The sequence below is a fragment of the Pterocles gutturalis genome, unplaced genomic scaffold (assembly GCF_000699245.1).
Source record: "Pterocles gutturalis isolate BGI_N339 unplaced genomic scaffold, ASM69924v1 scaffold806, whole genome shotgun sequence".
Lineage (NCBI taxonomy): Eukaryota > Metazoa > Chordata > Aves > Pterocliformes > Pteroclidae > Pterocles > Pterocles gutturalis.
The window spans coordinates 10,743-37,502 of NW_010099873.1; the positions used below are offsets into that span (position 1 = coordinate 10,743).

At 52.0% G+C, this 26,760-nt stretch overlaps 1 protein-coding gene across 1 annotated transcript in view; it reads right to left on the reverse strand.

The window, feature by feature from the left end:
• Positions 1-26,760, reverse strand: part of LOC104464649 (DIS3-like exonuclease 2) — a gene marked incomplete at its 5' end in the record, with an annotated part of 64,743 nt that overhangs the window by 9,649 nt on the left and 28,334 nt on the right. Inside the window, one exon of the mRNA XM_010077421.1 lies at positions 670-853. Within this exon, the coding sequence (XP_010075723.1) occupies positions 670-853 (184 nt within the window). The remainder of the gene's footprint in view (positions 1-669; positions 854-26,760) is intronic.

A 26,760-nucleotide genomic window follows, 5' to 3' on the forward strand; every position in this document is an offset into this window, starting at 1 on the left:
GGGTGCAGCCAGCGAGCTGGGAAAGCAACCCCAGCCAGCGGAGGGGCGTGCGGGAGGCCAGCGGGGATGGGATTAACAGAGGATTATCCACAGTCCAGTTGCGGCAAGTAAAGAAAATCCTGGAACCTGCACTGTGCTGTTCAGTTAGAGTTCAGCCTCGGGACACGCTCAGCGGAGGATCAGTCTGATACCTCCCGCGCTGGCTGCGTCTGACCTTTCCCAGCACCGCTGTTCAGTGCTTCCCAGCCACCCCGCTCCCCACCCTGCCCTCCCGGAGACCTTCAGCAGCCCTGGCAGAAACACCCCCTTACGTGCAGAGCTACTTTTCCTGCACAGGACCTGTCGAGAAAGGCAATCTGGGTGTCCCCGCAAGTGTCCCTGCACTGAAACATCCTTCCCACTGCAGAGAGGGCAGCGCTGCGGTCACCCGCAAGGTCCTCCCTGCCCCGCTCCAAGCTCTGCGGCTGATGGGGACAGGCTGGGCCACCCCTACCCAGTGCTAGTGGGGGCAAGAGCAAGGGAGGGAGGTGTTTTGTTTTGGCACGGGATAGTTGTCCGCTCTGCTTAGGCAGAGGGGGAATAAACCACTCGCTGCTGCAAACACGCCATCACCCAGCTGCCCACCCTTCGCCCCCACAGCCCTGCTCCCCGCCAGGCCAGGGCACTCACGTGCAGGGTCCCTGCGCTGCTGAAGTCAATGTTGAGGCCAACTTGGTTGCAAAACTCCATGAGGTCTTTCAGCAGCTTGGTTTGGGGTGGGGGGTGGCGGCGAAGCAGCGCCTGCTCAGGGAAGGAGCGGTAGATCTGATGGGCCACAGCCATGTTCGCCAGCAGCATGAACTCTTCCACCAGCCTGGAGAAGGAGAAAAACAACCCCGGGCCCCGGTTAGAGAGGGGGGTCCCCTGGGAAGCCAAGGCAGTCCGTAGCGATGAGAACTAATACGACACGGGGGGATGGGGGAGCAGCTTGCTGTTGCTGTTATAAGCGCAGATTAGATGTGAGACTGCAGCAAATCCCCCTCCAAATTCTCACTTTCTAGCTGAGGCTTCCCCAGGGACTCAGCCCAAGCTGTCCTGCTGGTGCAGACGAGCAGAAGTCAGTGATAAATTGACAGCTTAAATTAGGATAAAATAATCTCCCTTTAGGTCATTTTATCTCCTGAAACGCTCAACAAGCAAAACAAACACTGTGTGAGAGATAGCACAGAAAACAAACACACATCCTTGTCTTCCCGGGCCAGAGAAAACAGCGTCTTGCTTGCTCCCCATCCCGAGCTCGACATGTGTGGTCAAGCCCAGACACCGAGCCCAGCCTTCACACCAGGCTTCCACCCAGAGCACAGTTCGGGCGCAGCCCCGGGCAGGGCAAGCCACCAGCGCAGCTCGTCGCAGGGTGCCTCCAGCATCCAGGCGATGCAAGGACTCCGGGGGCTTCTCCCTGCAAACTGAAGACTGCTGGGGGTACCCCTGGCTGGGGTGAGCCCCCCCCACCTTCCACCTCTGAGTGTGCACGTGTTGAATGGAAATCTTCAGGGCTGTGCGCTGCAAAGAAAAGCAATCCCAGCGCTAGAGATGGTCTTTGGAGCGCTTCTGGGTTGTGCGACCAGCTGTAGGGCTGTGCCACAGGAGACCTGTTTAACTGGGCTTAGATAAGCAGAGAGATGTGCTTAACTGGGCTTTCTGCTATTTGCTGCATGTATTCCCAGGGCTCCTAACTAGTGCTAATTGCCAAAAAAGATAATAGATTTACAGAAGTAACCTCATCCTCCGAGCAATGCCCGTGCAAGCTGTCACTGATTACGCTGGCTCAGCCCTGTCCCTGCTGCAGGAAAAGCTGGGATTTTGCAGGGTGGGCTGGAGCTGGGGGTCCTGCAGCTCCCGGCCATCGCTGGGGGGACTGGCCAGGCGAGATGTGCAGGGTGCTGTGCTCCTGGGGCAATTGCTACAGCAGCGATACACTCCCAGCCTGGGAGTACTTGCCAAGAACTTGAAAGAGAAAGGAGATAAAGACAAGCCCAGAGGAGGAATAAGCACCTAACGGTGATAACCAGCAGTAGAAATGTTCTACTGGGAAGGAGTTCCCTTAGTAAGAGCCTTGTGGGTTCTCCCAGAGCGTATAGTGCCAGAGGCCAACCCCTCAGACCCCGCAGGGAGGGCAGGAGGGACACCATTGTGTGTGGGCAGTGCGGGAACAGGAGGGGAGCAGCACAGCTGCAGCAGGAACGGGCCACCCACCCTGTCCCCTGACACACCGGCTGACGGGCCGATGCCACCAGAAGGCCAAGGACTGGGTCAGGGGGTGGGCAAGGCGCCTGCAGCCCAGCGTGGGAGTGGGGGCCAAACACACTCATGTGAGGGGCGACTTCCAGGCGGGCTGAGCCAAGCTCCTGCTGCTCCTGTGCAGGTATGCCACCAGATGGCAACATCGGTCCCTCTATGGCCACCGGCACTGGGGGGCTGCAGGGCAGCATGGCCCAAGGGTGCTGGGCACCCCAGCCATGCAGCACCCAGGGGTGGGCAGAGCCGGGCACGGTACGGCATGGACACCCCCATCGCCTGGGCGCAGGTGGACCCGCCAGCTCTCACCCAGCTGCCACGCTTGCAGATGGCACGTGGGACCGGTGGCCTGAGGACAAGGGCAAGGCTTCGCTGGCACCATGCTCATACCTGGGAAGCTCCTTCTGCCGCAGCCAGCTCATAGCAAGGCACAGCAAACAGCCGGGGCTGTGAAAGGCTGCGGCTCTCCTTCCTGGGGGCTTTGGTGCGAAGCAAAAGGGAGACGTGCCCAGCGCCAGCCCCAGCTGCACACGTGGGCTAAGGCTGGCCGGGGACCCCTGCGGCTCCCTTGAAATGCGGCCTCTGCGGGGTGAGGTGCAAACCCATTAAAAAAAAAAAGCAATAAACACGCATGAACAGCATCTCCTCTGTCACAGGCACAACACGCTTATCTCATCTCCTAGAGACCAACACCGCAAGCGAGCGCTCCAGCAGGCGCTGCCATCCTCGCTCCCGTTGAGCACTGGAGTGCGAAGCCTTCACCTTTCACCTCCATCCACACTTTGGGCTGGATGCAATTTCCACCTGATTATTAAGGGCTTCATTTTGTTTTACCATTTTGGGGCTTGGGTTTTTACGTTTTCCTGGAGATGTCCTTGTTCTGATGTCGTAGATAGTACTGAACTGAAGCCAAGACCTAAGCACCCTCCTGCCAGGGATGCTTTTACACCCGAAGGAAAAATAACAGCACATACATCCCACTTTGCTCTGCAAAATCCCATCTTCTCTCCTTTCAACATGTCCACAAACAGAGCCCCAGCCCCCAGACAGCATCAAAGACAGCCCCCATCAATACGAGGTAACGGGCACATGGTTGGGTTGACTGCATGGGCAGGAAAATGTTATCAGGAAGCAGCCAGGACCTCTGCACCCACGACAGGGTGTGCAGGATGCAATCATAGATACTCAGAACTGAAAAGCTATTTGTCTTGTTTGCTCACACAAAGGCAGGGGCAGGCTCTGGGAGACGTGGCTGCGGTCTGGGGTACCAAGGAGCAGATAACACGGACGAGGTTGGACACTGCTCTGTGTCTGGAGGGAAGAGAAGCCCTAGAACCCGATGGGTGGGCTTGTGTCAGCTCAGGTTAATGAACCACAGTGCTCTGGAAGGCTGCAATGTCCCGTGGGTTGATGCCAAAACACCCTGCAGGGCTGGAGGGTCCTTCCCAGCTCTGAATCACCCGGGGGTTGTAGAGCTGCTCCCCACACGAGCCCCATTGCAGCAGCCCTGCAAGCATGGAAGGGATGAACACCATGGGGCTGCTCCATGCATGAGATGCTGGAGACTCGGGAGCCCGAGCCAGGGCTGGGCCAGCCCATGAAGCCTCGGCTTCAGGTGCCGAGGAGCAGGCGGCCACAGTAAAGCTGCTGCCCTCCTCCTCTCCCCATGTGGCCTCTTAGCTGCACTTCCAGCTAGTGTCCTCACCAGGGCTTCGACCCAGCCAGCGCTGTGCCGCAGCTCGGGAAAAGGCAATGGATGCTGAGGCAGACGGGAGCGGAGGCTGGCTGGCAGCGGCTGGGGGCCAGACCAGTGCCTGGCACTGGTGTTACTGGGAGCCGCGCTGAAGCCCTGCTAACTCATCAGCAGGTCAAATGACAAGAGGGGTTTTTTTTTTTTTCTTTTTTTCTTAAAACAGCCTAGCTCGGAGTTTGGCTCGGTGCATCTGGCAGATGGGAGTGCAAAGAAAAATATTTCATGGCTAAAAAAATGGAGACAGAAAGACTGGTCCATCTGAACGCGCTGAATGAATCCCATGTGAAATGCATTCTAACGCCATCGCTACAGTTTCCTCTGGATTCGCTGAGCTATCCTTGGCTCCTGGCTCCATAAAATCCCATAAACAATCTGATCTGAACTTTTGCCCTTTCTGTGCTGATGTGAAGGCTTCCTCCGCTGTCCCGCAGAGAGGTCTGGGGGTTAGCAGGTGTCAGTCGCTGCCGTAGGTGCCTGTGGATCCCGGCGCTTCCAAACCTGTTCAATGCATCATTTAACATGTGCACATGCAAGAGGGAGGAGAGGGAGGGGCGGGACGGCTTGCGAGCTCTGTAACATGCATAAGCATCTTCTGCCGGCTCTTTCAATACCCAGATTTTGCTTTTGAGTTATGGGCTTGGTGCGGGAGTCAGTAGGTGAAATTCTATAGCCTGCCTTGTGCAAGAGGTCAGCCTGATTTGTATGGTTTTCAAATGCAATCGCCTCTCAGCTTCAAACATGATCAAGGCATGCCAGCTCCTAAATCCCACCAACTGCCGGAGACTTCAGGACATTTCAGGCTCCTGAGATGCTCTTAAACAGAGGACTTGGTGCTTTGCAAAGCACCATATATGATGGTCACGGCTCCCGTAGGCAGACAGCCATCTCCGGAACCATCCAGCTGGAGGACTGATGACATCTTGACGGCAGCCCCAAACCCAAGCTACTGGGCTGTAACTCCTCTCACCCAGCTCTGAGCAGAGCCAAACATCCGTGCGACACAAGACAAGAAGCTGCACATTCAGACCCAGGAATTGCTTTAGTAGCAGCATTACTATTTACTCTGTAAAAGATTACTAGACCCTTCCCAATCTTTTGATAGCAACCTTTAAAAACTCCTCACATCCTCGGCAAGTTGGTTTGCTGATGGCAAATAACATATTGGTTTCTCATGCCAAATCTCCGCAGAGTGGAGCAGGGCAACTAAAATGCCTGTTTGGCGGCTGGTCTCCATGGCAATGCGGCCAGGCTCTACAGCAGCCATCGCAGTGCCCACTCTCCCTGATTAACTTGACAAATGACATTAACTGAGCAAGGTTTGCTGCACGGGAGAGACAAGGAGTACTTTGTTTGCAATCCAGTAAGTGCAGGAACGAGGCAGGCGGCTTGGTTAAAGCAAAGCGACATTAAAACATCTGCTGTTCCAGCAGCGTAACAGCCCTGTAGGCTTCAGAGCCAACGGCAGCGAGGTGGGGCTGAACAGATGAGCACAGCTCTTGCCCCCGCGCCGCCTTCTCCACCTCCTTCCCCTCCTGCAAGATGCAACCACTGGGTGTATCCAGGCGTTGGAAGTGTTCTCGTAGCTGAGGTGAAGACTCAGAGATAAACCCAAAAGACCACGCACCTCTCCCATGGCAGAGGGGTTTTTGGTTTTGACACAGTGGAGAAGTTGGTCCTTTCTTCACGTGTAGCTCATTGTGGAAACCTGCTCCCGAAGGGATAGAGCTGAACCACCCTGAGCTAGAGTCCGAGTCCCCTTCCAATGGTCCATCCGGCTGGGTGAGCTGCCACCAGGTGAATCCCACCATCTCCTCAGCATCTCAGCCTTGAGCCAAATGTGACCAAATCATTTCTGCGAAGGTTACCAAACTTCATTCCCCTATCCCACTACAAAATCCCATCCGCTCCTCCCTATCTTGTCTCCCCATCGCAGCACTCGCTCCCTCCTGCACAGGGAACAAGGCTTTTGCTGTTCAAACTCCTTTCCATCTCCAGATGGGTTTGTTATCCCGGCTCAGTGTGGGTTTGTGCTTCAACCAGCAGTCACGGCCTCTGGTTTCTCAGCCTATAGCTTCGTGTCCGCCTCAGGTGTCCAGCTCCATGCTGGATCCCAACAGGGACAGGACAGAAGAGCTTTGAAGGCATCCCACTGGGTTTGTGTTTGAACCAAGCAGTGCCGCGGGAGGCTAGCGCTGAGACAAGGAAGCCCTGATCTGTTTGTGTGTCCGAAAGGGCTCTAAAGACCCTGATGGATATATGTCCCCTTGCTAAGGGCAGTACATCGCTGAGAGCCCTCGCTCTCTGCTGGTTTGAAGGGGATTATTGCTGCAGCACAACCTCATAACAAACAAGAGATCTACAGCCACCTCCTGGGAATGGGACTCTAAATCCTGCTGCATTCAAAGGGAAAGTCACCTTCCAATAAAGGCTGCAAACAGTCCTGTGCACGTCCAACAGCAGCAGCAGCTGAAGGAAAGCGGCACAGAAGCAGCACCACAGTTCAACCAACACACTCTCTCCAAAGCGGTGAGTCCAAAGACGCTGGATGTGGTACGACTTTTTCTTCTTTTCTCTAAATCATGTATGTTTATTTTTGATTACAGCTCTTCCATGAAGCAAAGGAACTTGAAAGGTTTCTATAAAAGCTCTTCTAAAAGCAACATGAGCTAATCCTGCATCTCCTGAGAGCGCAGCCAATGACAGAATCATGCTCCTTGGCGAGTGGCTGGACCGGTGCTTGCGATGGCTCTTTTCCATGCAAAATCCTGCAAGAACAGTGTACTGTCTTCCTGGTGACACTCTGCCTAGCCAAGGAACAGGAGCATCTTCAGTCATGTACTCCAGAACAGCACTGCTGCTTGAAGAGTTATGAAAATCAAATCCCCTGTTATCCAAAAAATTGGATCGCAGTGTTCTATACGAGCCTTGCGATGTTGGTGTGGAGCTCCCTTTGCCAATGACAGTTGCCAAAAGCCCAAAAGCCCGACTTTTTTTTTTTGAAAGAAAAAGTAGTAAAAGGGAAGAACGCTGGCGGTTCCTGGCTTGAGGAAAGTCGTTTGTGCTCCTTTCGCAGCTAGCAGTAGCCTTGAACAAAGCAGAGCTGAATAATGGAATTACTCCACTTTCTGAGATTGCTCAATTAGCTCTTGGTTAAGACTGCTAACATTGAAACTTGATGAGAATAGCAGCTCTGAGGCGGTTTTAGATTCATTTCTTACTAAGCTAGAATAGCTTTTCCCTCTAATGAACTGCCTTTCCGGGGTATAATGAATGCCCTTTTTATTAGCTATGGTGCCTTCCTAGTAATGGATGCCTACAACACAAACGCACGGGAGGGTTTTCTGAATACAAATGTCACTTACTGGCCACTCTCACACCTTGTGGCTGGAATGCTATGATGAGACCACTCTCTTTGCATTATCCAAATTAACTGCGGTATGGTGGAAAACTGTTTTAAGCTGTCAGTACTAAAGCTGGGCTACTGAAGGCATTAGGAATGATTAGGAATTAATTGCTTAAAGCCTGATGTACTGGGTTTGCGCAAAGGTATTTAGACCGCTAGAAAAACCTCAACCATTTGCCTAAATTCCTTTGAAAATATCGACACCGCTTTGCAGCCCCGTTACATAAAAGAGCTGACTTAATCCGGCAGCACGACGTCAGGGCACCGAAAGCAGCACAAGCAGCTGCGGAGCCTCCGGTACCTCTTGGTGCTCAGCTGCGCTGATGGCAAATGCTCCCCACCTGGCCTGGAGCTCCTCAACCTCACCCGTGGTTTGCATGGAAGGGATAAAGTCAACAGCTGCATGTCCTGCTGCCCTCATCCCATCTTGATCCAAGTGGCGAAGAAAAACATGATTGAACTGAAGAGCGAGCGTTGCAGAGGACGCGGGCTGCGCCTCTTCATTAAACGTTAATACGACTGCAGTCTGCTCCTTTCCATGCAAATTGGTGACAACCTGCAGTCTCCTGGCACGAAGCCGAAGTGCCCCTCTGAGCCAAAACAGCATCTTCAGCTGCCACGGGCCAGGGCTGAACGCTCAGACCTGCGCCCATGTGCTGGGTGACACAGGACACGCAGGCACAGCTTCAGTGGGCTCCATCGGTCCCGGCTCCAGCAGTCTCCACTTTCCTCAGGACCGTCACATTTCTGAGCCCACGGCAGAGGACTTCTTTGGCATCGCAGACAGAGGAAGATTTCCCTCCAGGAATGGCCTTCCTGGGTCAAGAAATCCCTTTTTCCACGTGCCCCAAGGAAGCCCGCAGAGTGCCGTTTGCTCAGCATGGGCACACAGCCCCACATCCACATCCCCCCAAAAACAGACCTCCCCACCCGTGCTGGCTGAAACCCTCTTCTAGAACACAACCCCTTCACCCTGCCGAAGCTCCTCTCCGTGGGGAAGACGACGGCAGCGCTGCAAAGGGTTTGCAATCCCTGCGTTGAGCTCCAGGAGCCCCACAGCTGCGCATCCCAGCCCAGCTCCCCACGGATCCACATCAGATCCAGTTTGTCTTTCCAGGGAGCCACCGGCTCACTGGGATCTCATCTCCAAGAGGGAGCTACGATGGCCAGAGCCCTGCTCCTTCCCTGCAGAGCCGCAGGGAGGGATAAGCGCTGACCACTGACACACCCAACTCAGTGCTGCGCTCAGCTAACGGGTCTCACGGGAACGATCACCGCCTGGGCTTTCAGGAAAGCCTGACTTTCAGGAATGCATTAGGATGTTCCCGAGCGGGGGTACTGCCCAGGGCCAGAGCAGGGACCCAGGACAGTTTTTCTCCAGCCCATGGGTAAAAGAGCCCAGAGCCAAGCTGGGTCTGGGGCAGTGCAGAGGAGAGGGGGGATACCCCCCAACCAGCGCCCAGAGCGGGACTGGCAGCCCGCATTCCTGAGACGTGCAGCCTGATCCGCCACTGGCTCCGAAAGCAGAGCTTATGACAACACACATAACATTAATGTCATCCAGAGTCCGGCTAAGAGGGGAATGGAAAGAATTCCTGAAGAAATGCAGACAGCCCCTCTCCTGACGGGACAGTCTCTGGCCCCACACGTCAGGCCAGCACCGCCCGTTATCAGGCTGCATTTCCCACCGAAAGGAGGAAGCAGGAATGAAAGGCACTTTTCCTTGCCATTAAAAGTTTATGCAAGTGATTTATGGGTCAGAAAAATTAGCAAGTCCACCGCTGAGTGCTCCATACCGCAGCATGTGTTACATGGCTGCTGACCAGAAATGCCAAGACCCATTAGGTGGAAGCAAAGGGCAGCATGATAGAAAGTTAAAGATGCTTTTTGCCCATTTAATTAATTAGTCAGGTCTTTCTTCCCATCCCCTGCAGCCTTCATTAATGTAACACTGAAGTAAAGGAATATTAACAACTCAGACAACATATTAATATTAACGCAACACCTGCAAAATGCAAATGTAAGTCCATTAGGTAAACAGATAGATCTTAGGCCATTGAGGCAGAAATAACATTCTGACATTTCCTAGCACGGGTCTCCCGCAGAGATGCCGTCCATCACTTCTGCTCCATTATAAAACCATGGCCTCTTGTACGTAGGAGGCTCCTCATTTGTTACTAGTCCCTGAAAGGATGAGAAAAACTTCCATTTCCGTTAAGATATTTGCCAGTTTCATATGGAAAGTGTCTTACTAAAGCCATGTCATGAACCAGAAAGATCAAAAGGGATTTTTAAAAGGATTTTATCTCTGTGCTAGCAAGGGATGGAGGCAAAAGCTGAAGCTGATAGCTTGTAAATATTAACCTACACTTGGGATTGCTCCGGAACCTGAGCTTTCTGTTACGGTGGTTTAATCTGAGACGTTTTCAGTACAGGAAAAGCAAACAGTTAATCACCCGGAGACCTGATAATGCTGTAGGGAGTCACCGGCTGCTAGAACCGGCCTTCCCGCGCCATGTTCCCCACCAGCTCACGCCTCCCTGACATTCCCACTGAGAAGACATTCACACCCTGTGTGTGGTTCTCCCTTCAGGCTTTGGCTTTGCTTTTTCCCAGCTTACCTGGCATTGACGAGTTGATTAATCCCAAAGCAGGAGACAAACTGATGGACAAGGGGGAAACAAAGAAGGGATGAACTCTGCAGACTGGAAGCGTACCATGAGATGGACAACAATGGGGGAAAGCATCCATCTACCAACCAGGATGTGACCCAGGGACAAACAAGCAGAAGCCTCCAGAAGCTCCATGAAGAGATGAACAACAAAAGCTAGCCAAAAAAGTTTAAAAGACCAAAACCATGGAAAGTAACCTAAATAATCTGGCAGCCAAAGGCAGTGGTGGCATGACAACCCAACGTGTAACCCTGATGCTCATGAAGTGAAAGCCAGGCAGTGACTTGCTAAGTCATGCCCTCTTTTGCTGCAGGTCTTTGGTCCAACCTCCTGCTCAAAGTGGGGTATCTTTGAAGTTGGACCTGTCTGGCCTTTTCCAGTTGAGTTCTAGCAATCTCCAACATCAACTATCTCATAGCCCCTCTGGGTCCCAGTTTCAGCCCTTAACCATGCTCATAAGTGTTGTTTGGGCTCATAGGAAGAGACCTCCAGGAGGAACCACCCAGACTGGCCAGCCTTTAGCAAGGGCCTTGCTGGAGGAGGATTGCTCAGGAGAAACTGGCTGCAGACCAAGGGAATTAGAGCAACCACCAGGACCACTGGTTCTGAGAAGATCCAGGTCAGGAAAACACATTCAACCTAGCAAGGTGCCCAGCGGACAACACCCAACCGCAGCCGCTCCCTGGCCATGGGATGCTCTGCTGGGGGTGCCTTCCAGGCACGGCCACTGCTGTGGCCACGGAGCCGGGTTCAGAGCTGTCCATCACCGCTCCAGCCCAACCTCAGATTTGCAGTTGTAGCACGGAGTGTGGGCAGGTTAAGGGGAATAGTTGTATCAATACGGAGCAAGGGATCCAGCTGGCTCTGGCTGTATTATTCTTGGTCTGAAACGATTGCGAAGCACAACACATGAACCTTCTGGTTACCAGGACTTTCAAACACATGGAAACCCTGGGGGAGGGGAGCAAGCCACGGGGGACACGGACAGCAGATTGGGGTTAAAACAACCCAGAAAAGTTGGCAAGGGAATGAAAGGGAAATGGGCAACATAGGATTTGGGGCTGATGGTTTCTAAACAGGGACTACTGAAATACTCTGGATAACTTCTGTTTTCAGGCAGCCTCTTGGCAGATTAAAACGTCCCAGAAGGTTTTATATCCAGCTCCTACAATCTTAAACTAAATATTAGGTGAGAAAAACATGCTTCTAAAGAAAAGACAGGCATAGCCTTGAGTGAAAAACAATGAACAGGAGAACGAACATATCGGGTTTGTTGAACACACAACCAACAACAGCCTTCTTTCCCAACAATAAAGCCAAGGGAGCGAAACACAAATTGATGAGCAGGATGGAAAAGCTGTAGGAAATTTAGGCAGCCTCCCCCCATCCCATGTCTCCCCCAGGCACACCTGCCTGGCCTCAGTGGGCAGGCTTGGAGCTGCTCTGTGAATTCCTGAGAGTGCCTTACCCCCTCTGCAGCGGGACCGACTCAAGGTACAATAGGTCTTTTCCATCTGTAACTTCTCTCTCTTGACTTTTATGTGCATCGATTCAAAAGCGATTTGATTTACTGGCGCAGGGGTTATGAAGAGTCTGGCTTGGTCTAAGGACAGCCTGAGGTTAAAGGCAGCAATGCAATTTTACCACCCTGCCCATTACAAGAAAATGTTCAGGTCTGGATTTATGGTCACGTTCCAGGGAGCCCACACATCACGACAGGCTGAAATTAGCCTCATTTACGCAATGGGATCGAGAAGAAATGGCTAAACATCCTACCGGAGCTTGGCACACAACGGAGAAAGCCAAGCGGCACGGGAGCGGGCGCTGAAGGGCGCGCTTGCTGTCAGAGAGGAGGGCACATGGATGTGATCACAGAGGGCTGTTTGTCTGCAGCTGGGGGCACTTACAGACAGAACGGGAGATGAGGATGGATGAGGGAGTTTCAATGAGACCATAACAGGTAAGGATGGGTGGCATGGGACCTGTCGCTGTAAGCAAGGAAGAATCATCTCCTTAAAGCCCAGAGATGGATATGATGACTCTCCAGAGCTGGATTAGTGAGAAAGGACTTTGATTCAAATCACAGCCCCTCTGCTGAGATCATATAAAAGAGAGAACAAGCTCTGTTCACACCGAGGTCTGCAAAACCTCACACGCTGCTGGGTGAAGGCAGCAAATGTCTCAGTCCCTGGCTGTCACAGCCAGCAAGCTAACCTGGTTCCTCCTGCTTGTTCCTCCACTGACTTTTATGGGTCCCTCAGCTCCATCTAAGGGCAGAAGAACCAAAGCTAAATCCACTGTGATACCCTGAAACTGCTCCTTTGGGACAAGGTTTTATTGGACCAAGGAAAGTTTGGGTAAAATGAAGACCCAGGTGTGATGACAAAGAGCTCTTGCAATGTTACCTTCCAGGCTCTGAACTGGGAGCCACAACCAGGGTTCAGAGGCACAGACCAACCTTCTGAAAAAAATCCACCATCACCTAAAAGCAGACACACAGATCTGTCAGCACGTTTGTGCTGCTGAAACCAACGGATCTCAGCACTGGATCGTGATAAGATTTGCAATACTGTCCTCTTGCAGAGCCTTGGCAGTACCTTTTAATCCTTGGAAAAGGAGCATTTCAGGCATCAATTCTTGCCTTTGCATATGAGTGTTGCAAAGCCAAAACAACAACCTCTCTTGGAGCATGGGGCATATCCTAAGATGCCCTGGAGCTTTCTTGTCCTACAGACATAGAGTAGTAATCTCCAAATGACAAAACAGAAATAAAACCATATATCTTCATGTTTTGGTGAGCCTCCAGCCCAGGCCTGACAGATACCTGGCTCTGGGTGCTGCATCTCTCAGACTGCTTAACCCTTGAATGGGCAGGGCAGCTCTGTGCCTTTAGAAGGAAGCACTACAGCAGGTCTGCCTTTTGTTTGTAAATCACCACCTTGGATTGGACCACAATGCCCCCCACTCTCCCAGTGCCCAAATCTGTCAGTCCACACTGCGAATCACCAGGGCAAGTCACCACCTGCAAGGACCCTGCTGTTGGCAGCACACTGGTGGCTCCAGCCCTGGCACAGAGGGACCTCAGTGGCTGGATGTCTTACGATGGTTAGACCCCCCCCAGCCATACTCCTTCCAGGCAACCCTGTTTGTCATGCCTTCAGCATGTCAAATGTGAATGCCTTGGGTCCTAGACCTCTGTTTGGCTACCAGATCTGCATGCTGGGCCAACCATTTGCAAATCTGAGAGTACCTGCCTGCAACGGCCCATGTGGCTGGGGTGCACTGCAACCTCCAAGCTCAGATGGAGCACTGAGGTCTCTTCTCCTTCCCAAGCTCTGAAAATACTCTGGGACAGGAGATGAGTAAGTGGTCATGATGACTGCTGCCTCCCAGTAAGCCCCTGATGCTCCCATCACACAGTTGGGAACACATGGAGGCCACTTGGGGAAGGCAAATGCAGTGCCATGTCTTTCCTGGAGTCTGACACCAAAATAGCCGCCCAGCTCTCTACCAGGAGTTGTTCCATAGTACCAGAGTAAAAGCTGTGGGGGCTTCCTCCAACTGACCAACCTGTTAAACCCAGGCAGCTGGGGAGAAGGCCGGTGAAGCTCCATCAGATGCCCTCCAATGACTGGTTTCAGCAGGGGACAAAACCACTAAAAACCACTGCCTGCAGCAGCAACGTGACTATGCCAAGTGGCATTCAGAGGAAGGGGACACCCACGCTAGTTCAAACAGACAGTCCAAGCACCCAGGAAAGGGCAGGGATTATGATCTGGTAATCCACCCCAGGCAGTACAACCACTTCTGTTATTGCCCCCATTTCACGTGCCCACTTACTGCTGTCTGGGCATGACAGACACCAGCGACTTCTGTGAATGCTCATGGGAGCGAGTTCCTCTGCAGCAGGATGGTACCAACCCCATCTCAGCCTGAGCTTGCTCCGTAACACACCGGGACAGATCCCATACGGAAAGGAAACAGTTCAGGAGCGATGCATGGATGGGCTGAACGTCAAAGCATGGGAATCACAGCTCATGGTACGTGCAACCCAGACACATTATACCCTCTTTGAAAGCCACTCTCCCATTGTTATTTAACATCCTGCAAGTTTCAGCCAGAGACGCAGTCTCCCATCCGCGCCCCGAACTGGCCTGGGAATGGCTGGGAAGAAGAAAGGGAGCTTGAAATGAACTGTGGAAAGATTTAAGTGCTCTAACTGCTGCTTTCCAATACAATTTTCCATTTGGGGCAGGGGAAGGGAAGGAGGAGAGCCTGACAGCAGTTTAGAGCCAGTCACAATTGTGACAGGTTCTTCTTTTCCATTTCCAACCAGCTCATAGGCAGAAGGAGCACTTTAACCTCCATTAATTATCACAGCCTTATTCCAGCCCAGGGTTGCAGAGCAGCGGTGGCAAATTCTTTAGGACCAGTTCAGAGCAGGTCCTGCCTCGAATTGTGCTCTGCAGCTCAGTGCAGTAAAACTTTGTCATTCATGGAAGCAAGAGCTCCTGCAACTCTTCCGACAGCCCCTGAGTCTGCAGCTCAGGGCAGCTCCCGCAGGCAGCACCGCTGCTGCCAGGGAACAGGATCACACAAACGACTTCTAGCGCTCCAGACTCTGCGAACAGGTTAACAGCCATTTAGCAGACAGATCTGTCATACAACCCAGCTGTGCACACACAAAAAAGGGAGCTTAGCAGAGAAATACATGGCTGCTGCCTCCTCTCTGGCTATCTGGGACTGTTGCTGTAGCTCTGACACCACGTGAAGTTTATTGCATTTATCAGTGCTGATCGGTGGGTATGCAGCCTGAAAGCGTGCATGCGGCGTTTAGGGAAACATGGACAGCTTGAATACACGCAGCCCTCATATAACGGGGGCAAAATTAGGATGAAATATTGCTATGCAGTTTCTCCCACTGTTTGGCTTCATCAGAAACTATCAAAGATTTAAAAAAATAATAATAAAAAGAATATAGCCGTAACTGCCGTGTGCCTGTGCATGGACTAAGCGTGCTCCAGCTCAGCATTTCAGCCCTCGCTGCCCCGTGTCCATCCCTGCTCCGCTGCCAACGGGGCTGATCCATCCTCAGCTGGTCACCCAGTCCCAGCGCCCAGCTGGAGGTACCACCTCTTCACGCTCAGCGATGATGAGATGTGTCATTCTCCCTTCCCCAGTGACACAAGACCTTTCCAGAGCTGTCCCCTCTGACATGCTCGTGGCTTGCAAACTGCTCATGGGTATTTTTTAGGATTACATTTTGGCACTGAATAACGAAAGCAGGGAGATGCTGCTGCTGGATGCAGCCAGAGCTCTTCCCATCCGCTCCACAGTCACACCAGGAGATGCTGGGGAGCAGCTGTCTTGGGGTTCAGCTGCTTTGCGGCTCTGAGCCAAAAACAAGCTCAGCCACAAGCAAGGCTGTCGTTTCCCCGCCTTCACTGCCTGGAACAGCCGATGGCTCCAACCATGGCAAATTCACCAGCACGCAGCAGGTAAGAAGCACGGCGGTGCGCCTGCGTGTGCACAGGCACCTCGGAAAGGAGGGCACAGGACAATTGAGAGTGATTGGGACACACTGTGCTGGGATGCTGAGGTTCACACAGCTCCCACTGAGCTCTGAGTCACACAGGAACCAGCCTGGGGAGCAATTACTGCTGTACAAACGCTCTTGAGCTGCAACAAAAGGACAGAGAGGAGTTTCCCATCCAAAATCCTTGAAGACTTTATCTCCCCCACTTAGGCTTGGGAGGATACTTCCTCCTGCTTAGAGAAGCAAAGCCTCAGCAGAGCATCTGCTGGGGGGGCTGAGATGCTGGCGGGGAAGCGCCCAGTGACATGAGTCAGGGGTGAGCAGCAGCCGCTGTGATGCAGCAGCTTCGCCTTGCCAGCATCCCCCCGCTCCCCGCCAGCACTGGTGACTGCAGGAACTACGCTCCGTTACCAACAAGCTGTTCCTCTAATTCAGCCCTCCTGACTCCTCTGTTAAAGAAGATTTTCCTGAAATAGTCTGGGGCTTTGACTAGCCAAATGCACTTCTAAATCTGACTTCAGCTGTCACCGCATTGCTCCCTGCAAGCCCAGCCTGTACTACTGAGAGCCACGGGGCAGGAGGAAACACCTGAACCACAACCTGCTCCAAAAACAGGGTCTGCAGCACCAACAAGCTCTCCACACCCCGATCCTTCCCCCCACATCCTCACAGACATATGAGCTTTTTATTCTAGCAAGCCCACAGACTGCCCTAGGACCGAAAGGGAAAACATAAGAGCAGGCGCACGCCTCGATGTTCATTTCGTATGTGCTGACAGTCTCCCTTTAATCCTACTTTCCACGTTTAAGGTGCTAATAGGAACCTTGATGCATTTCAGAAGGAATGCGCACAGATAGAAGATAGATGCGCGAGTCTAAAACCCTGCTTCCAGATTTCACATCAAGGGCCGGATTTGTTTATACCCATATGATACAATCTCCATAAAAGCAATCAACCACCACCGAAAGGAGCTGTTTCAATATCTGCACAGCCTTCACGCACACTAGGCATTAGGTTTGCTTTTATGATGCAGAATAATATAATGGATTCCTTCTACAAGTTCACAAATGTTGTTATTAAGTATTGCTTCTCTAATAAAATATGCTGCAACATACAGTAGTACATGATGTGGCATTTACAAAAGTCTTTTCCCTGTCTAGGACTTGCTGGCTTTTAAACAAATCTGTCTCTTCTATATACTACAGAAGCACAAGATGAGTAATTATGCTCTCTGCTTAATAATGTTTTTGCACTGGCCAATTTAACAGCTAATCTCCACAAACCTCTGAGATAGTCCCCCAGCAGCTACATTTGCATGTTGTAATCAAGTCTTGCTATTAAATCATACTTTGCAACAATAGCTGAGCTGTCAAGCACAAGCAGCGGCTCTCGCACTGGCACCGCGCAGGCAAAAGCCCTGGATAAACACGCACAAAGCCACGCCGCTCCGCCAGCTCAGAGAGCATCCCTTCGCACTTTCGGGAGCTCGGGGACGGCTGCACCCACCGTGGATCTCAGGACAAGCATCCCTTGTCCCTCTCTGCTTTCTGGAGCAGCCAGGCAGCTTGCAGGTTGTTTTCTCCAGGTCTGCACGCTGCTCTCTGCAGTGGTGCAAAGCCAAACCAGTTTGGCTGTCGTGCTCTTACTCCTCAGGCTGCTTTCTACGTGTCCTTGGAGAACGGAGCACTCTGGGTGCAACAGAGAGAGCCCCTCATGGCAAAGTGGCTGCGTGGGCAGAACAGGCTGCGGAGCTGTGCTGCGGGTCAGAGCACTGCACCCGTCAGGGTTAACTGCAAACACCCTGCCCAGTGTCCTGGTTTCTCTGCTGTCCTTGGTGGTCGCAGTACAGCAGCAGCCAAAAGAGAGGGCAGGCCAGCACTGCTCAGCAGAGTGTCACTGTCAGTGTTGTCACATTTGGGCTGTGCAGCCTGGAAACGGCTGCAGTGACACAAGGCATGAAGCTGATTTTTGTCTTTCTCTACTGGCTCCCACTAGAGACTGATCCCCTGCTCCTTGCTGTCCCAGTCACCCTGCCAAAAACTCATCCCCAAAGAGACCCATTAACCCCAGCTTAGCTCAGCACCATGCTCCCGCTCCTGTACGTTCGCTGAAGCAACACATCCCTTCTCCTCCACTCTGCCATGACCTCAGTTTTCTCTCGATGGACATAGGGACTGTGAAGATCTGAGCAACCCGAGTGCACCTATGAAATAACCGCACCAGGAGACAATTCCTGCGAATTCCCTCCAGCAAACACCCCTGCACTGGTTCAGGCATTGGTGCCAAAAACTCTTGCTCTGAACCAGGCTCTGCCTCTCTGCAACACGCTGCAAAGGTGCAATAATCAGCACAGCCCTTGTTGCATTCTGCCTTTTGCACACACCACGAGGCAGCTTCAGCACGGCGATGCAGATGAGCCGCAGCCCAGCCGCATCAGTGACGCCTTTCTGTCCTAATGATTCTTCCTACGCATTAGCACAACATTTATTTCTACCTTGCCCTGTACTTCCCCATTTATCCAGAAATCTGACAAGGTCTCCTTCCTTTTAACATGGAGACGGAGGGAAAGGAGAATTTCTTGCTGGAATCAGCTCGCTCTGCACAGCTAGACAGATCAATCCAGATTCAATTTGTCTCCCTAATTGTTGGGGGCTGGAACTGACCCCGCGCTGGCCTGGCTGGGAGCGAGCGAGGGAGCGCAGGCAGCCTGCTCCCAGCTCTGCTGCAAACAAGCCACACGAGAGCTGTTTGAGGATGGTGGACCCTGCCTGCTCCCCCGTCACCCGGACACTTGTGCCCAGCCCCACATCGCCAGGCGAATGGCACCGTGCCAGATGGTGCTGGTCTGGCAGCGGGACTGCAAACGAGCGCTGAGCATCAATAAAACATGAAAACCTCATTAATAAGATAGCTTCTCCAACAGGTGCCCTGTTTTACTCCCCACCTCTCTAGGTCCTACTTGACCACAAAGTCCTTGCCAGGGGTACTTCCAGTGGGAACAAGCCAGTGTGGCCTTTCTGATCTGCCAGGACAACTGCACGGGTAGCTGCTCGTTAACCTGATTGTGCTGAGATGAGCAGGGTTTGCATCTTTTCCTAAATCACACTGTTCAACCTGGACTGTTGGAGCAAAACGAGGTTACACCAGAGATGCAACACGTACGAGAGCTCTGCCAGAGGCTGCTTTCACTGGGGGGATACGATGAGCAGCCAGGATGTCAGTCTCTGCTCAGCTCAGTCAGAGATGGAAAGAAATATCTACCAGCAGCCCAGGAGGAGGCAAAAGCTTGGCCAAACGAGGCAGGAGCGAGCAGCAACCCTATCAGCGAGAGATGCTCAGTAATGGTTAACTGCTGCTGTGTTCTGGTGTCAAAGTCAACGCAGGCGCAGGAGGGCAGAGGGCAAGGAGAGAGGGAGGGGGCACGGGGGTACCGAGCTGCCCAGCTCACAAGACCACTGCCAAGAGTAGCACAGCCCCACAGAACCAGTAAAGCCACACAAGAGCTTACCCAGGTTAAAACTGGGGCTGGGCTCTGTGCTGGAGTCCCGGAGGATTCTTGCTCTCTTCTGCTTTACAGCCGGTAACAGAGCACAGACAGACAAAGGGACTTGGCAGAGACCATGCGAAGGACAAACCCCAGACCTCCTGCTCTGCGTGTGGTGAGCTGGTGAGTGGTCCAGTGGGGTCACCAGAGAACAGGACATTTCCGGAGAGATCACCAGAGGCAGGACATTTTGGCCAAAACCAGTGCAGCTCATTTAAGGGTGTTTCTGCTCATCAGCCCCATTTTCAATGAGGCAGGTGAAGGACACACAACTTAAGATGTTCAAAGCTGATCTGAGGAATTTAGAACCATCTCCCATTAAAATTAATGGAATCATTAATGCAAAGTACACTCAGATACTCAAGCAGGTTCTTTCCAAGCAAGGTCTTTCCATTAACTTGAAAGGAAGTTGTGCCCAAATCCTCTTACGTCGCTGGGAATGTCTCAGACGGTGCAGGCAAAGCTAGGTTACAAATCCATTAGGCTCCAGATTGACTAATGCACGGCAAATTGAAAGAGGTGAAAGTGCTAAGCTGTAACAGGAACCCCACTCAGGGTGACCTCGACACTGCGAGGAGCTGAGCACACAAAACGTGCTTGTGATCCGAAGCTCCTTTTTTCGATGGAGAAGCAGCAGGGGAGGTATGGAGGGACCAGAGTCCGTTGCCTGATTTAGCTGCTCAGAACTGTGGAAAAACAGTTGAAAAATCAGCAGGATGCAGAGCAAAGCATGGCAGTAACTGGAAAAGTAGAACTGCTCACTCTCGTTGCTCGGGAGGGGACAAGGAGAGGTGCTTCCACTCGTACCTTCTGATTTGCAAGGACATCATCTCAAGCAACAAGGCAGACTGAATGCCCAGCTCAGCAGAGTACATGGAGAGGTGGCAGCACTCAAAGCAAATGTCCTGTTCTTCCAGGCCCAGCAGCTGGCAAAACCCAGCTTTGCAAAGAAGAGAGCAGTGTGGATGCAAAGCTGATCCTTTACACTAACACAGAGTACTGTGCCAGGAATTTAGGACCGGGAGGATTATTCCAGCAGCTGACCTCCTGTGCCTGGATGGCTTCAGGTAGAGCTACTGCTTTGCTAAACCCACTGACTTGCAGGGTCTAAAACACCTTCCAGAAATGCACTTGTCCTTGATAGATGGAGAATTCCCTGGTCTTCTCTTGGGACATTTTGTCAGCAGTTAATCTCTCTTGCCTTTCAAAAGCTTGCTTTATGTCTAGTCTGAATGCTTCAGCTTTTCAGCTCTTTAGGAGAGACCAATCCCAGCTGGCTGACAATCCACCCGGTTACTCCAGTTTACATCGCCAGTCCCATGGGGAACGAAGGTACTTAGTGCTGAACAGACCATAGAGGCAAACTGAAGGCCCTGGGTCTCTGCAGGCAGAAAGCATGGCTCAGACAGCAGAGCATCCTTCATCACCGCCAGCACAACACATGCTCCGAGTACTCTGCATCCCCTTCACATCTTTGGTCTCACTCCACTGCCTGCCACCGCACGCAACTTTCCACTGGTGGTTTGTACCAACAGCACATCCTAACAAAGAAAAAGAATGCAGCACATGCACGTGACCGCCCGTGACAGTGCTCCCTGCTTGTAACATCCCAGAGCGAACAGCAAAAAAAAAGACGTTGCTCTGTACCATGACTATACATTCAAGGACACAGAGACTAAGCCAAAACAAGGACTCCTTTTCCATATTTGTTATGAAAAGGTAAGTATGCTGGGAAATGGATTGCTAGGGAGTCTGGAGATTTTCTAGCCAGATCTGAGCTCAGGAGAGGACCTTCCTGGACACAAAATCAATACAGCGACTTGGGTTCAAGGTGAAACTGAGAGGTGCTTCCTGTGGAAGGAGGATTACTCACGCTTTCCCACGTCAGACCTGCCCTCTGTCATGTACCTAAGGGCTAATCAGAGCCTCAGTCTGATTCAGGGCTATTAAAAAAACCCCAGATGCATAGGTTAGCAACTCTAGTCCAGATATAGCTCACTGCCTTGGGCATTAGTCAGACATATACAGGCCAGGGAAATGGTGCTGAAATGCCACTGAGGGCTTCCAAACATATTGTTAAGCAAATGGATATGTAAACAGATCTCCAGGGATGATACATGGAGACAGCATCTCGGACTCCATTACAATTGCCGCTGATTTTCTCACCTACTTGACTGTCACCAAATACCCAGATATTTAACACTGACACAAGGAGGTTTTACAGCTCCTCAGCACTCTGAAACAGATAAGGCAAACTCCCCTGGTTCAGCCCAGGGAGAGCAGGGAGGTCCTGTACTCACCCGGCTTTAGGAGCCCAATCCTTCCTCCTCACGGAGGGTGGGAGCACAGGCTGACGGTTCTGGCACCCCGTGAGGATTCAGAGATCTACGGGTCGATGTGGGTACTGTGTAGGCCACCAAAGAAAGGCTCAAATGTTCACTTGGTAGGGGTCAGGTCATCTTCAAATCCCACCCGCTCGCGCAGGGGCAAGGCAGGTTTCCTGCGTCACCTTTTCCATCTGCAGCCCCCGCACAGCACTGACCCTCCAAGGAGTTGGCAGTTACTATTTCTACAGCAGTGATGGGTTGGGAACCTGTTATTAAGCAGCAGAGTGGCAGGAGGAGGCAGGTCTGTGTCAAGAAAAGCAGCTAAGTACTACCCGGGCAGAGCTGTTTGCAAGAGCCCTTCTTCCTCCCCTAGAAACAGCCATAGGGTCCCTCCTGCAAGAAAAGAACAACTCTCTGCTCCTCAAAGTCTCAAGTGACGTATTTTGCACAATATGTCCCAGCAGCCTTTGGTTGTGGCATACAGAAAACTGAGCTCATGCCTTAGGCAGGAAGGGTTATGTATCTTTTGAAGTTTTAAAGGTCAACCTGCAGACTTATTCTCCCGGACAAGTTACCCTACGCTGAACCAATGCAAACCCAGGAGGACTGGTTTATCTCCGCGTACGGTGACAGAATAATTCTTGCCTGGTGACCTCCAGCGCTTACCCTTTGGTGGGTGAAGGATATACATCACCTGCTGACTTGGGTAAAGTTTTGTGCCAACAAGTCAAACAAAAACCAAGATATGGTATCAAAAGAAAAACTCCAACCTGCTCAGTGTTCTCTTTCATAGAGTGTATCTTCTGGGTGGTGCTAACTCATGCCCTGGCTCACATTTTGCTTCCAAGCCTGTTCTCATTCACATTCACTTCTACCAGACCTCGGCCGTGTTTTAAGCCCAGGAGGCGCTGGTTTAGGCTTAAACCCAGGAGGCGGCTACAATCAAAGTGACGGTGTTCCTTCTCAGCAATGAAAATTCAGGCCTACGTACCCCAACTGCCCCGACGCTTTTCTGTGTCCAAAGACAGCTAAACCCTCCCGCAGCTCACCAGAAAACTCACAGAGCAACTCATGTCCCTGCAATCCAACCAGACTTGGGTTGCAGAAAGGCAGCAGTGCACAGAGGTGAGCCCCCAGAACTGCGGTGCAGCGGGACATGCATCGTCCCAGCTAAGCCATGCTGTCCAACGGGGCATCCTAAAGTGAAAACCCACCCTGGAGAATTTGACACTGGCTGGCAGATCCATTTCTGGAAATGAAATTCATTTTATTTTGATCTGAAATCTAAACAAGGTATTCCATAAGCTTCAGTTGAATAGCTAAACAGCATCCATCCAAGCCTACGATGCCCAGGGATGACATGTACATGTATTTCCCCCATGAAATCCCAGTCTGCCAGGCAAGACAAACAAGAGAAGATGCCACCTTCAGAGAATGCTGGTCACTCAGGTCAAAACAGGGCTGAGTACGTATTTGCCGATCAGTAACCAAAAAATCAGATGTCATCAGGGGAGACAACCACCTCTGTGACACCAATGCAAGTGGTGCTGCTTTTCTGGGATGAATGCCGTGAAACCACCATGGAATACAGCCGGTCAGGCACCCGGCAACTGTGTGAGCTGTGCAGCAGCTCTTTGTACAAACAACACACTTTGCAAGCCTCCATTTCTCCCAGGAACAAAACAGACCATGGTAAACGTGCCAACTCATTGCAAAGCCACCAGGTCCATGCTAAAGTCCAACACACGAGCTGTACACCCGGGAAGTCCATCGGAAAACACAGCGGTTATGCTGTGTCAGCTGCTTTATGCATTTTGTTCCCAGCACTCCCAGCAAACAGCTCTCCCAGGAAAAAAGAATAAACCCCAAATGCTTCTGCTTTGCTCTATTCAGAAATCTAACCCCCCTCGAACCTCCACCCGAGCTGTGTTTACACCAAACCTGCTGCAGCCCCGAATGGTAGCAATAAATGGAGCGAGCTGATGCGTTAGTGACAAATAACCCGATCAAACAATTCAAGATAATTATAGGCTGGCTCTCCTGATGTAACGTTGGGTACATCACCACAGATATTACATTCACCTTATGAAAAGATTGCACAGAGGAGCTCGGTTGGTAACCCAAACAGCATTATATATCACCAGCCTGTCAGCATCAGGAGTGCATGCACCCTGGCATTTGAAGTCCTGGTGTTTTAAGTGATAATCCAATGTACCAGGCATCATTGATCTCTATATAAAAGGGGGCACACCACTTTTCCTTTCAACTGGAGCTATTTTTCACTTCTCATCCTGAAGAGTTGTGTGGTGCTGCCCGCAAGTGGCTACACTGCACAGCAGCTCGATCTGTAGCGCTCCGGGTCCCTGGAGAGAAAAAATGATCAATACTCCAACGCTGCTTTTGTAAGAGGTCTCTGAGTGCTTCCACGCGAAATGCTGCTCCTCTGGGTTTAGAAATTACTCTGAAGAGAACATGAAAGCCCCCACTGCAAATTCATAATCCCGACACAAACCCCAGCTGCAGCAAGGAATTCAAATGAAATTCGCCGGCGAACTGCAAGGCGGTCTGTCGGCAAACGCGGCGTCTGTGATGTGAGGAAGGGACCTACAAAAGAGGCCAGTACCTGGAGGCTAAGGGAGCAGGAAAACCATGTTGAAGGAGAACCAGCTGGGGACAAGGAAGCGTCACAACACCCTGCAAATATGGCCCACAGAGCAGGACGGATTTTGACAGGGATTTATAGATCCTGGGTGGGTCTGGGATGGCAGGGACCCCGAGCACGGCATCATCTGAGACTGGTGACAGTCATCAGAAGGTCTTGGGAGGAAGATAAAGGCATTGAAAGGGTCAGATTTGCCGTGGGTAGGTGAGCAGAGCCCAGGGGGTCTCTAGGAAGTGTCTGCATAGCGACAGCGAATGCAGAGAACAGACTGAATCGATAGAGCCAAAAGACGCTCAACTTCTCTCAACTGATTTCTTCCAGGGGGATCTCAAGTTGGCTTTGGCTCTTCCTGCACTTGTGTTGAAAGAAGTCTTTCAAGATCATCTGTAACTTTTCTTGACCTAATCCTCTTTGCTGCCCAGCAGTCCACAAGAATAAGATCAGCCATGCAGGTCAAGCCATTTCCCCTGGGGCCAGGAAGGACTGGAGGGCTGGGAAGCGCTGGCAGCCAAAGGGAGGAAAGTGTCTGGGTCTGAGCTGGGGAAAAGGGGAGAAGTGATGTTCCCTGGGCTCACCCCTGTGACTGCAGGGGCAGTGACATCCTCTCTCCTTCATCCAGCTCCAAGCACAGCACTTGGATTGCTGCTGGGACTATCAGGTGCCATCGGGTCCCAGTACATCACAGCAGGGGCTGGAGGGGCGAGCGGCTGGCTGCTCAGCACCGCTTCTGCTCCCAGCCCCAGGCTCCCAGGCTCTGCTGAGTCCGGTCACCGCAAAGTGCTTGGCACCCAGGGTGTGACAGCAGAGCAGGCACCTGGCGAGCTTGTGCCCAGGAACACTGCTGCGGGCAAGCAGGAAGACAACTGGAGGCTGCTGGGAGCGGGCAAAAATTCCTTGGCAGGGTTTTAACATTTTAAAAGGAACAAATTCCAATTGATTGCCCTTGTAAGAGCCTGCATGGTACTTGCACTTCTAGCCCAAGCAATAGAAATTTTAATTGCTCTGGTAATTACACTTTCAGCAATATTGCGGTCCTTTGTTCTGCAAGCGGGAGGCCAACATCCGCTGTTCGCCGGTGGCCCCGTCTGGCTGCAGCTTGGAACAGCATTTGCCACTTGGTGGGGAAGGGACACTCCTCTGGTGACCAGGGTGGCACTGAGCCTTGCCATGCACAGCCCTGCTCTCATAAATCTCTGGGGCGCTGGGCACACTCCCCAGGTCAGAATGGGTTCCCCTCAGCTGGGATCACCTCTGCTTCCTTCTGTTCAAGCTGCTGCTTGAGAGCTTAGACATCCGTGCTCCTGCCGTGAGTCCATCCTCTGCGCAGGTTCCAGCCCCGACGCTCCCCCAAGGATGCTGGGCTCTGGGGCGCACGCTTCCAGTCTTTCCCATGCACGAGCTCGCAGGGATGCACAGTGTATCACTGGCATTTCTTCCCTGGGCTGTAAACAGCTCCAAAGCCTGCTGCAGACACAAATGTTATGTTGCTTTAACTTCTGGATATATCTTTAGAAGACCACAGAAGAGCTGTTATCCCCTTGGCTCCTGATGACTACTGTCAAAGCCTGACTAGGCTTGGGAGAACACAAGACCTACAATTTATCCTGGGAAATTGCTAAGGAAAAATTATCAAGCCAACTGCGATGCTATTGTACGGACAACAAACTAACCCTACAAAAGGCCCACTGCTTGAGAAAGGTCCCTGCTTGCCTGAGCAGGAGCACCTCTGGTGCTTCACGACACTATTCGAATGCAACGCTCTGTCGGCAATAGACCTGCGGTTGCACGTGAGGTTCTCCGAAATCACCCAGGGTACATCCAGAACTGAGCACACGTTTGGCTCAAGAGCACTTTACCTGCAAGAATACGTCAGCCGTAGCGCAGACCTTCATGCTTCAGTTCACCAGCCCAGGATTGTCGGAGGCGCTGGGCTGCACACGCAGGGTTTAGGGGAACAAGTGTGTGTGCAAACTTAGCAAGGTTCTCCCTGGGAAACGGGGTCCTGCTCCCCCCAGGTGGGTTAAGCAAGCTATGAAATACAAAGCACGGGGCCCTGCAGGGAGGTAGAATTGCAGTTTGGATTCATCAGACGTGCACAAAGTCTGGGTTTACTTGCAATCCCACTCATCCTGCCTGCACCGTATTTTTCCAACCCATGATCCCGGCTGGCGTGGCTCGGGGTGGCTCAGCTCCCACGCTTGCCAGAAACGCAGGTCACAGCCATACATCTCTAAATCATCAGCTGCCAACATGCCACAGCTACTTTGTCACACGCTGGACTACTCACAGCTCAAAGCAAGGTTTCCAAGCGGAATTGCTATTGGCCTTAGCGCTTAATCAAAATAACTCCACTCCCATCCCCGGAGTTTCCTCAAACAATGGCACAAAACACCCACCGGAGCCTGGGGAGAGGAGGGTCTGCGGCAGAAAAAACCGCGGCTGCTGATTTTTGAGATATACGGCACACAATTAGAAACACTGGATCTATAAACATCCTTCGCAAACCCCAATAGGTTTGGGGGTTTGCTTTTCCTCACTGTCCATTGTGTGGCACCGCCTTTTAAAGCCTCCAAAACAAACGCTCTT